The sequence below is a fragment of the Hylaeus anthracinus genome, unplaced genomic scaffold (assembly GCF_026225885.1).
Source record: "Hylaeus anthracinus isolate JK02 unplaced genomic scaffold, UHH_iyHylAnth1.0_haploid 11978, whole genome shotgun sequence".
Lineage (NCBI taxonomy): Eukaryota > Metazoa > Arthropoda > Insecta > Hymenoptera > Colletidae > Hylaeus > Hylaeus anthracinus.
Window position 1 is genome coordinate 2,590,625 of NW_026534326.1, and position 13,058 is coordinate 2,603,682.

Here is a 13,058-nt window from a genome sequence, read left to right on the forward strand (position 1 = left end):
TGTTCAATGTTTCAACAATTCAATTATTGAATAAATAAATCGTTCAATTGTTCAATTATTGGATCATTCAAATGTTCGATGTTTCAACATTTCAATTGTTGAATCAATAAATCATTCAACTGTTCAATTATTGTGTCATTCGATCGTTCAACTGTTGTTCAATGTTTCAACATTTCAATTATTGAATCAATAAATCGTTCGACTGTTCAATTATTGAATCATTCAATCGTTCAACTCTTCAATTATTGAATCAAAAAATTGTTCAACTTTTCAATTATCGAATCATTCATCTGTTCAATGCTCCAAGTGTACAATTTTGTTAACGGATCAATTATTTACCCGTTTAATGCTCGCAACAGTTCAGCTACAGTACTCAATCGTTCAGTGTTTCAACAATTCAATTATCGAATCAATAAATCGTTCAACTCTTCAATTATTCAATCATCCAATATTTCAACTGTTTAATGCCACAACTATTCAATTATTCGACTGTCCTCACTCTTACAAGTGTTCAATTTCTCGATCGTTCAAATATTACAGCCGTTCAATTTTTCCCGTCGTACAAATATTCAAGTCTCCCATTCCTCCCATTCTACGTTCGAGGAATCAGAAATTTATCGTCGTGATTTCGATCCCCGAACGGTATCAGTCATCGAACCCGTGTTTATCGAGACCGGGCAATTCGCAGTCGCTGTTTACATCGCGCGTTTCGTTCGACGCGGTTGTCGCTAATGCGACAAAAACCATCCACGGACTACCTGTTGACGGATAATTTTCCGTCGTTCGCCGACACACGTACGAAGAGGTTCGACGGGTAATTCAACCACGTTCAATTTGCGATTCGACGCGCACGTCCAGCCCCGAGAAAAATTCGATATCCGCGAAATATACGGACATGATTCCATGGCGTCCACCGATACATTTCTAAGCATTTGTAAAAAAAAAAAAAAAAAAAATGGAAGGAGTGCGTTTCATACTTTTTGCGCGATTATTGCCAACGATCTACCTGCTGCGTTTACATCGGGCAATTGTTCGTCCGTGCTTAGAACACACGATGCTCTAGACCAAACAACCATATTCAACACGTCCATCGCCACGTCGCCCATATATGGGCGACAGTGCCTCTGACCGAAGAACTAAAAAAAAATTAATTTCGGATGTTAAACGTCAAAGAAAATGAATTTTTACGAAACACTTGAATTTCGCTGAAGTTATAAAAATAAATACCACGATAAACGTTTTGATCACGTAGTCGTCGATGGTTAGTAAATAAAATTGAATCGCGATAGAAATTTTAGCGTGTGTTTAACAGTAAACGCGTTGAATTAATAATAAAATTACTCGAGTAAAGCTACAAAATTTTAAGTCGCGACTCGCATCAGAAATGTCCGAATGTCTTCCCTACGGACATTTGCAAGCAATAAATGAACCCAGCTTTTATCAGCATCCCTCGAAACTTATCTTTTCATCCCTTCGGCAAGCTTCGAAGGCCTGCGCCTGAGAAGTAGCTTTGTGTAATGCAAATTCGATCGGACCGTAGGTAAAGATCAGAGAACTACCCTAAGAACAGGGAAAACTTCAGGGGTGGAAACGGCGAAGGGGATGGAAGCCATACGAGCAACTGTGGCTAGCAGGAATATCGATCCTACGAGGCGTCTGCATCCCCTCCACGCTCGACCCTCTCCCCACCACCGCGCCTACCGGGTAATGGGTTGCTGGGTAGGGAGCCTAACCTTCGACACTAACCCTGACCCACCCCACTATAGTTGCCCGTCAATTCCTTTCTTCCTTTTGCGACGTTCGTGTTACCACGTCGATCGCTGTGACCCTCTCCTTCGTTTTATTCCCCAACCCTCCTGCTCTCGCCATTCTTTGTGAAATTTCCTTGGACGCGACGCACAGCGATCCGCGGATGGCCGAGATGATGCAATTTTTCAAGTTTCGAACACACTTCTTTCGATATTGTCCGTGTTGTATACATATAGGTGCATTAGATGTTGTTTGATATTTTTTAAAATAGTATTTGGTTAGTGATATACGGAGGTTCAAGTTTGATGAAATTTCATGGTCCTTGATATCGCGAAAAGTGATATCAAGTGATATCATATCGCATGGTTATTGTGTCACAGAAAGTTCGTCCTCGATAGATTCGTATGTGAATTATTTATTACATAGAAGTAGATGTTATAAATGTATACTTTCAACAAGAACGAAGGAAAATATCTTTGGATTCGCTATTGTAATTCCCTTTTCGATATGGTATGAATTTTAGTCATCTTTCGATGAAGCGGAAGGAAAACGGAGATGACAGTCACCGAGTGACGCGGTCTGCCAAGTTTCTTGGTATAAAGTAACGTGTCAGGTTTGATATCCAATTGAGGAAACTTGCGCAAATTTGCGCCGTTTTGAGTTATTTGAATTCTAAGTCCATTCTTATAAGGAAAAGAAGACTGTTTAGGCGGCATTAAAACGAACTTTATTATCCTTAATTTTAATTTAACATTAATTTATTATTGTTATTTCTGCCAATGTATTCTAACTATGTTGCACTATAAATCTAGAAATTCTATTTCATAAAAATTCATAATAATTTAATATTTTTAATATGCATGTCGGCCATATTGGATCCGCCATTTTGAATTTTGCAATTCTGATACCAGATTCGTAACTTGCGGCCCAAATAACAATAAAATACCAAGTTTCATGAAAATATAATGCACATGTCGGCCATATTGGATCCGCCATTTTGAATTTTGCAACTCTGATACTAGATTCGTAATTTCCAGCCAAAATGACCATGAAGTACCAAGTTCCATGAAAATCTAATGCACATGTCGGCCATATTGGATCCGCCATTTTGAATTTTGCAATTCTGATATCAGATTCAAAGTTTGTGGCTCAAATAAGTCATAAATACCAAGTTTGATGAAAATCTAAGAACTTTTCAATGTACAACGTCGGCCATATTGGATCCGGCATTTTGAATTTTGCAATTCTGATTCCAGATTCGTAATTTGCGTAATTATTGAGTTTGAATCATTCAGATACCTTTGAACTCTTCAATTTTTTGAATCCATTCAATTCCTCCAATTTTACAATGAATTTCAGGGAATGCTATATTTTGGGGCTTCTCGGGTTTTTGGGCTGAAATATTGATTCGAGAATATTTTTCCTTTTTTGATGAGTAGAAACTAACAGAAATTAACGCGATCGAATGAGAAAAAGCGAAGAAAATCATTATCACCTCCGGCAGGAATCGAACCCCGGGCGACGGCGTGCGAGTTCGTCACCCTATCGCCAAGACAAATCGTACCCCCATGTAATTCGCTATTTGTTGTGGTATTTCATTTGAACCTTCGATACTTCACCTTCGTAACGAATTATTTAGTCTCTTAACAAAAGACCACTATTAAAATGAATAGCTAACAAACAAACTACTAAATTGATATAAATTATCGTATATTTTAATTAAGTAATGGTTGGAAGGTGGTTCGAGAAAATTGACAAATGAATTAATATTAATCATTTAATAATATATCATCGATAATATAATAATAATAATATATATATTATATATATTATTATATATATTATTATATTACCGATGAGATAATATAAAGATAAATATATATATATACAACGATATACATAAATACAAAGATATATATATTAATATTATATATATTATTATATATATTATTATATATATTATTATATTATCGATGATATTATTAAATGATTAATATTAATTCATTTGTCAATTTTCTTACAATAACAAAAATAATACCATATTAATTAACAGGACACCTCCGGAGCAAAGTGTTGTTAGTTCCCGTACGCGTTTGTTCTAATGGAAAGTTACCATTGAATTGTACGCCGTATAGAGTATACATATTTAACGTTATCATTAACTTGACATTTTTTCTGGAATTAAATAACGAGCAACGATCGATATCTCAGCGCCGCGCGTTCCCATATAAATTTCACGTTTAATTAAATAAAGGACATCTTATTTCCTAGCCTGAACGGCACCTGTTCGAACAATCCTCGTCACGCCACGTCATCGCGGTTTCCCTCGGCAAACTGTCGACCGTGTCGCTTCTCCATTTTCATTTCCCATGCAAGCCTTCAATTACGTTGTACTCGAATCCCATATCGTCTTTTATTCATTTCTACCGTGCATTAGCTCGGCGAGTGGCAGTTCACGGTAATATCCCCTGCCCTCACCCCCTTCCCCTCCCCCTCCCGCCACCCTCCTCTTCATCATACCCTCCGCGCCGCGTTCTTTCCCCGTTCGGCTCGATACCTCGATGGCCAGTAGAGAAGGAATCCAGGAAAGAGCTTTCTTCCAACACCGCATGGAGGGGGAAGTCCCTAACGGCTTCGCAGTGGCGCCATCTGTGTGACTTTCTTTCGACTCTCCCCTAAGGGGGCCTAAAAAGCTTTGGAATTCGAAGTCGTGTCCGTTACAAATTCATGTAATTCGTATTTTTAATGAATTTCTCAATATTTATTAACTATCCTCTTACGTGAACGAATATTAAAAGAAAGACGAATAAATGGATTCTCATTACCCCCCCCCCCCTCCTTACCCTCAAACCCTAATAAATAAATAAATACATAAAGTTAGTAAAGTAGAAGGAACCAAGCTTGTATCCTATTTTTAACTAACGTCTATATATTTATTAACTATCCTGTCGCCAGGAACGAATTTAAAAATGAAAAGTAAAGGCCCCCCTTCCACCAGCCCCCCTTAATAAATGCACAGAGTTCTCCTTTCAGAGGATCGTAGCTTGTATCTTATTTTTACCTAATGTCTCTATATTTATTAACTATCCTGTCGCTAGGAACAAATTTAAAAATGAAAAGTAAAGGTCCCCCTCCACCAGCCCCCCTTAGTAAATGCATAGAGTTCCCCTTTCAGAGGATCCAAGCATGTATCCTATTTTTAACGAATCTCTCGATATTTATTAACTATTCTGTCGCCATAAATGAATTTAACAATGAAAAGTAAAGGCCCCCCCTCCATCAGGCCCCCTTAATAAATGCACAGAGTTCCCCTTTCAGAGAATCGAAGCTTGTATCTTATTTTCACCTAATGTCTCTATATTTATTAACTATTCTGTCGCCAGGAACAAATTTAAAAATGAGAAGTAAAGGCCCCCTCCACCAGCCCCCCTTAATAAATGCATAGAGTTTCCCTTTCAGAGGATCGAAGCTTGTATCTTATTTTTACCTAATGTCTCTATATTTATTAACTATCCTGTCGCCAGGAACGAATTTAAAAATGAAAAATAAAGGAGGGGTGCGGGCCAGCCCCCCCCCCCCTTAATAAATACACAGAGTTCCCCTTTCAGTATGTCCAAGCTTGTATCCTATTTTTAACGAATTTCTCGATATCTATTAATCATTCCGTATTTATTCACTTCCATTTATTCAAACTCTGCTTCTCGTCGCTGTAAACAGATTGAAACAAAACAACCTCCCCCCCCCCCCCCCCTCTCCCCCACAAATGCATAAAATTCCTCTTTCGGAGCTTATGTAACCCCTCAGGGAGCAGATTTCCGCGACCGGGTTCGTAAACACAGGAAGAGGGAGAAGAACGGGGGATAAACAAAAGGGCCCTACGGTCCCAGGGAGGTTTGGAGAGGGTTGGAGGCAAAAGCGCGCCGACGTCGACCTTCCCAATGTTCTCTTTTGGGGCCAGGCTCGACCGGAGCTGCGTAGAAAGTCGCGCGGACCCAGTCGATCCACCTTCGTAGTCCCACCACGCGGGACCGTCTCAAGGCCCCGCTGTGGCCGATGGTGGGGGTCCCGGTGCCGCAGTTTCGGTAACTGCGTCACGCATCGCAGCTCGTCTCTCGGAATTGCACGTCTAGAGTGCTCGTTCTCTTCTCGATACGTTCATCCGAGCCTCACGATGCAGTCAGGCCCAATAATGATGCCAATACGGACCCAAGTGTGTCAAGACAATTGAAAGTGGTCTTAGTAGTGCGTACAGGTGGGATTTTGTGATTCTGGACGGTCGTTGAGCATCGTGGGCATCCTCTATACCTTGAAAGTGGTTGCAGCGTTTTCTAGTTGGGGCCTTACGGACCCAAGTGTGTCAAGACAATTGAAAGTGGTCTTAGTAGTGCGTACAGGTGGGATTTTCTGATTCTGGACGGTCGTTGAGCATCGTGGGCATCCTCTAAACCTTGAAAGTGGTTGCAGCGTTTTCTAGTTGGGGCCTTACGGACCCAAATGTGTCAGAACAGTTGAATGTAGTCTTAGTACTGTGTACAGGTGGGATTTTGTGATTCTGGACGGTCGTTGAGCATCGTGGGCATCCTCTAAACCTTGAAAGTGGTTGCAGCGTTTTCTAGTTGGAGCCTTACGGACCCAAGTGTGTCAAAACAGTTGAATGTAGTCTTAGTACTGTGTACAGGTGGGATTTTGTAATTCTGAACGGTGGTTGGGCATCGTGAGGATCCTCTGAAATTTGAAAGTGGTTGCAACTTTTTCTAGTTGGGGCCTTATGGACCCAAGTGTGTCAAGACAGTTGGAAGTTTCCTTAGCAGAGTTGTTTCAAGTGATTATATGTGGTTTTGTGATTCTTGCTCGGTCGTTGATCATTGTCGTCATTCTCCTGACCTTTAAGGGGGCAACTTTTTTCTGTTTTGGGGCCCTGAAGTCCCAAGAAGTATCTCGGGATAATTGAAAGTGATTTTTGAAGTGTGCGTGTAACTTTGTGATCGTGTAGATTAGATGTTCAGTGGTAAAGTGATGGTGTATCCTGGTCTCCGTCAGTGTTTTTTGTTATTTCGCAACAGTAGAGCGATTCAAGTGTGATTTAGTGGAACATTCGACGATTATTAATTATAAAGGAACCTATTCTCGGGTCACGTGGTGCTGTATGAGGATTCCAAAGGTCATCGAGGGCGTCGCTATCTGTTTTACAAGGTTACTAGCATTTCTTCGTTTCTTGTTTATAGGTTCATAAGAATTTGGGTAGCTGTGCTCTTTTAATTCGAGTTGAAAGTTACGGTCAGCGATCTGTTGGTCAAGTCTTTCAAGTTTGGAGCGTAAGTCCCCACTTTTGCCGCTAGGTGGCGCCACCGGGCTCTCTCTACAGACCTCCGGAGTCCCAAATTCACATTCCAAATAAGCTCGTTTGTGATCTCGGTATAACTTTAACAATTTTCGTCCGATCCAAACAAAATTTTGCTCAGTTGCTCCTTATATTACAAGGAAAAGTCTAAACCGAACGGTTTCCTGTGATATTTACTACAAGCGTGTACCAAAAATAAGAAATCGAATAGAACGATCGTGCATTGAGGCAAGGAAGAATTAAGCTCGTTAAGAAGCTTCGTAAAGTACGGTTGCATGATCGAGTCACAGCTATATTTAACTTTCTCGGTTTAACGACTGCGCTCACTCTACTTAATCGTTGCATTAAAGAGCGTAGGCTTAAAGGTAATACCTCCTCGATGATAAGTATATCAAGATCTGCTCGATAAGACTGGTGCGAAGCTCTCGTTATCGATTGATACAGGATGATTACGACACCAGTTTTAGGTACGTTGAACTCCGCTATGCCAAGCTCGCCTAATCTTCAGTCTATCGTATTTATCGACTGATAGGGCACCGAAATCTCCACGTGATTTCTATGGTTAGGTATTCGACTCTTAGGAAGCATCGCTCGTTTTAAATAAAATTCAGGTAAATATTAGCTTTGTCGGAATTTAAAATAAACTGTTGCTTATTAAATAAGCTTGAATATTGATTTTAAGAAAATTTTATAAAATTTATCAATTACGGTATAAATGGATCAATTTACGGGGGGAAATTTCGACCACATTTGAACGCGACCATTTTCCGTTTGGCTGCTATTTTTTTTTGTAATATAGTAGCCTGCCAACTACATTTTTCTGAATTTTTACAGATTTTTGTACCGAACCAAAAAAAAGTTATGAATTTTATAAAAAAAAAAATAAACGCTTTTCTTTTGAAATAGCTATAGCTCCGCCAAAAACTGACCAAACTAGATGTGTTTTTTCTTTCTTTCAAAATGTGCGTTTTTGAATGAATTTCGCGAAACGAAATACGTACGAAAATATTTGAATTCGTTTTCTAACCATTTTTTTGATTAACTGACTTGGACTGCAATATATACATGCTGTCCCAAAAATGTTGTAACACACTGAAAGAGGTGGTTCGGGAGGTGATTTGAAACAACTTTTTCCTTAGCGAAAATGTTGTACGAGGCTTCGTTACGGAGATATTAATGAAAAACTCCGGACCAATCAGAGCGCGAGTATGCCGATGGAGCGGCCGCGGTAGCGTACGAGCGTGGCCGCCTAACACGTAGTCCACTCCTACCGCGGTCGCTCCACCGGCATACTCGCGCTCTGATTGGTCAGTGTTTTCCGTTAATATCTCCTCAACTAAGCCTCGGACAACATTTTCGCTAAGGAAAAAGTTGTTTCAAATCACCTCCCGAACCATCTCCTTCAATATGTTACAAAATTTTTGGGACACCCTGTATATATAGGGTGGAGGTGATTTGAAACAACTTTTTCCTTAGCGAAAATGTTGTAGGTGGTTTCGTTGAGGAGATATTAAGAGAAAACCACGACCAATCAGAGCGCTCCAACGGCATACTCGCGCTCTGATTGGTCCGGAGTTTTCCGTTAATATCTCCTCAACGAAACCTCGTACAACATTTTCGCTAAGGAAAAAGTTGTTTCAAATCACCTCCCGAACCATCTCCTTCAATATGTTACAAAATTTTTGGGACACCCTCTATATATAGGGTGGAGGTGATTTGAAACAACTTTTTCCTTAGCGAAAATGTTGTCCGAGGCTTCGTTGAGAAGATATTAACAGAAAACCGCGACCAATCAGAGCGCTCCACTGGCATCCTCGCGCTCTGATTGGTCCGGAGTTTTTCGTTAATATCTCCGTAACGAAGCCTCGTACAACATTTTCGCTAAGGAAAAAGTTGTTTCAAATCACCTCCCGAATCACCCCCATCAAGGTGTTACAACATTTTTGGGACACCCTGTATACACACAATTATGTATGAACCCATCAAATCTCAAAAATGTATCTCAACAATTTTGCCGCCGCCCCTCCCGTCAAAAAATAAATCATGCCACATAGCACAACGTAGCCTTCACCTCCCCCCCCCCCCCCCCCCCACCCCACCCCCCAAAAATAGAATTCTCCTTTAATAGCCACACAAGAAAGTTAACCGTTCGCGTCATCGTTTGTTCCAGATACCTCAAGACAGCAACGGGGCGGGAATTCGATACGAGCACTATGCACCTGCAGCCGAGGTTCGAGGCGCGTGTCAAGAAACGGTAGAGGAAGCCCCCCGCGATCCGCGACGAAACAATACGCCGTAGAAAGGTTGTCGAGACGGTCGAGCTCAGTCGCGATCTAAACAAAGGAGGAGGATTAAGGGGAACCGCCAGGGACACCTAGCCCCACCGACTCTCAAAAAGATTCTCAACCAGGACAGACAAGGCCTGGATTCTTCCGCGATTAGAAAACTCACCCCAGAGACTCGTTACTTTCCATTTGAGGCGTCAGGGTCAACCCGAGCAAGAGATCCCCGTTCGAGACGCACCACTGCCTTTCCAAAAGCGAGGAGGAACACGAAGACGAAGGAAGAGGCGAAGGTGTCCGTCGGTTGACAGAGCGAGGAGAGTTTCAACCTCGGCGAGATTCATCGGAAGCAAAGGCACCAGAGGGGGGATCCAGAGAATCTAAACGGAAGGTCCGTTCGTCCCTGGCCCGGAGGGGTTCAACAGTCAAGGACCAGTCTGTCGGGGCATCATCAAAGAAGGCCGACGTGAACAGAGGTGAGCAGAGGACCCGTCACGGTGGCCAGCTTAGTGAGCGGCAACGTAGCGGTGCGTTACGATGAGGCGACGGGAGTGGTTGGCACGGGGGGTGTCGTGTTGGCAGCCACTTCCAGGTTAGCCGCTGATCCAGCCGCGCCCAGCATGGACACCAGCGACTCCAGCATGGACACGGCCAACGGTGGCTCAGCCGCTGGGGTAGCGAGCGGGGCGGGCGGGACGATCGCCTCGGTGGTGGCAGGAGCGGCGTCCTTGACGCTGGTCAAGGCCGAGACGCCCGAGCACCTGGCAGGGACGTCCACGACGCCCTCGTCGGTCACGGGACCCGTGACCGCGGCCACCGGCCTATTCGCCGCCATCGCCAGCGGCAACAAACCCTCCAGACCGGACGATTGGTTGTCCACGAATAGTCCCGGATCACCCTCCGCCACCTTGCAAAACCAGCACGTGGTGTACACCACCCCTCAGCAACAGCTGAGCGAGTCGCAACAACAGCAACCGCCCCTGGCGCACTCCAGCCCCCTCGCCCACCAGCAACCTGTCACCAACAACGGATACGCCAGCCCGATGAGCACCAGCAGCTACGATCCTTACAGTCCCAACAGTAAGATAGGTGAGTGACGATTTTTATGGATACTTTCGACCAGGGAGGGGGAAGCCAGCGTTTCTCAGCGGTTCGGGTGAGATTTGGGGATGGAAAATATTTTTTGGGGCGTGCAGGACTCGAACCGTCGCACAGTGCGGAATAAGTGGACAAAATTCAATATTAGTACACAGGGTATTATACAGGATAGGTTCCAAAAATAGTGAAGTGAAAGGGGTGGTTCGGGAGGTGATTTGAAACAACTTTCTCCTTAGTGAAAATTTTGTACGAGGCTTCGTTAAGGAGATATTAACGGAAAACGCTGGACCATTCAGAGCGCGAGTAGGCGGAGGGCGGTCACCTAGCGCGTAGACCACGCCTACCGCGGGCGCTCCACTGACATCCTCGCGCTCTGATTGGTCAGTATTTTCTGTTAATATCTCCTTAACGAAGCCTCGGAGAACATTTTCGTTAAGGAAAAAGTTGTTTCAAATCACCTCTAGAACCAACCCTTTCAATGATCTCCACAATTTTTGGGACACCCTGTATATACAGAGTGGAGGTGATTTGAAACAACTTTTTCCTTAGCGAAAATGTTGTCCGAGGCTTCGTTGAGGAGATATTAAAGGAAAACACTGGACCATTCAGAGCGCGAGTAGGCGGAGGGCGGTCACCTAGCGCGTAGACCACGCCTACCGCGAGCGCTCCACTGACATCCTCGCGCTCTGATTGGTCAGTGTTTTCTGTTAATATCTTTTTAACGAAGCCTCCTACAACATTTTCGCTAAGGAAAAAGTTGTTTCAAATCACCTCCAGAACCACCTCTTTCAAGGACCTCCAACATTTTTGGAACACCATGTATATCACAATGTGAGGCAGATTTCTATCGTAGAAAATGTGTGCCAGCGTGGAAATTGTTATAAATAATCATGTATCAATCATTTGTATCCATAGTACAATCTTTATCTTTAAACAAACATACAGACAAAACGGCAAAAAATATCCTGTGTTCTCAGCATATTTGGATACATAATTTGTTATATTTTAAGAAATTTATAAGTTTTTTTCCAAATACTTGCAATGTTTGGTTTTAGATCATTTTCAATAAGGCACCGTACTGTAGTTGTAGGGTCGCAATTGGAAGTTAAAAATTCTGATTTAATTGATCTATGGATTTCTAAAAAAATTATTTCTCACATCCTTGGTCAAAACGAAGCATATTTTGTTAAATAACATATAGGAGCAAGTCTTATTATTTATGAGAAAAAAATTCCTAAAGAATTCGAAATATATGACTTACTAATATATTACAGAGTAATACACTATATTTCATTCATGTATAATGTACAATGTATTATTGTAAGAAACATTAGGAGTTCAAAAAAAAGCCCGTGTACAAATTAAATAGCCTCTGTTACGCATCAGGATGCGAAGAACAACTACGTACTACATTACGTTAAAAAAACAAATTTCCATTTTTTGGTTGGACCTTTGAGACGGAATCTAATTGGAGATTAGAAATTCAGCACGCGCTCGGGTTTCTTTCGGCTCGTCGGCGAGAAAAAGAGAGTGAAACGTCGACGGGTAACCGGATGTGACGTCACAGACCACGTTCTCCTCTCGCATGGGCAGCCCTCCCCTCGCCTCGTTCGCCCCCGTATGTCTCCCGTGTCCACTTCCGTCAATCCAAGTGATTGCTTGCACTACTGCCATACTGCGCCGTTCTCGCGTGCAGCGTTGACGCGCATGCGCCTCGTCGTAGACGCGTTCGACTGTCCCTGTCATGTATAACGCGATTCAAAAGAATTTCGCATGACTGCCGCATATACTATACCATAATTCCAATTTGAACGTGAATGTTCGCAGAATAATATTATTTTAAATATATATTATCAATTATAATCATTATCAATTTAATTCAGTCACGTACTATAGTTGTCTTTTCTTTTCCAATCACGTTTACGTTTCATTATTATTATTATATTCGCATTTTTGGTACAATTTTTTCTCTTTTTTTATTCAAAGATCGTTGCTTCTAAATCGAATTTTCGCCTTCGTATATATTTTATTGCTAACGTTTAAAACAGTTGCTGGAGCTCGTGCGGCTCTTAACAGTATAAAAATAGGATTACCGTTGATACTTTTTCTGTTCGTCGGCATGTAACTGGCACCTTTTATCATAGAGGGTGCAACTTCTCTCCCTTGTTTCTACGCGTTACGTGTGCGTGGCTGTTGTTTTATCGGTCCAAATTATCGATCGGGACGCTAATCGTTTACGTGGCGTTATCGTCGTTGACGTAATTGAAAAAGAAAATAACGTACGGGTAGATAACAAAATCATCGAAGAGTTTGGAGGGATTAGATTACCTAGGGAATTTCGTTTTTTCTCTAGAATTACTGGAAATACTGGAAATTAACAAAAATATGAATCCGTTTCGTAAGATCGATTTCTTGTGCGAATACGAACCGAAAAGTCCTTTGCCGTTTTTCGATCCGAGGTTTCGTTACCGAGATACAAGCAATCCAAGTTTGGAGGCGTGGTTAGCGTCTGTAGCCACGCCCCCAAACTTGGATTGCTTATATCTCGGTAACGAAACCTCGGATCGAAAAACGGCAAAGGACTTTTC

The 13,058-nt window shown here is 42.2% G+C and overlaps 1 protein-coding gene across 2 annotated transcripts in view; it reads left to right on the forward strand.

The window, feature by feature from the left end:
• The window catches only part of LOC128896883 (ecdysone receptor), a 131,071-nt gene that overhangs the window by 54,652 nt on the left and 63,361 nt on the right, over positions 1 to 13,058 (forward strand). For both annotated transcript variants that reach the window (XM_054160440.1, XM_054160441.1), the window contains exon 3: positions 9,261 to 10,461. In XM_054160440.1, the coding sequence (XP_054016415.1) occupies positions 9,993 to 10,461 (469 nt within the window). In that variant the 5' untranslated portion in view covers positions 9,261 to 9,992. The remainder of the gene's footprint in view (positions 1 to 9,260; positions 10,462 to 13,058) is intronic.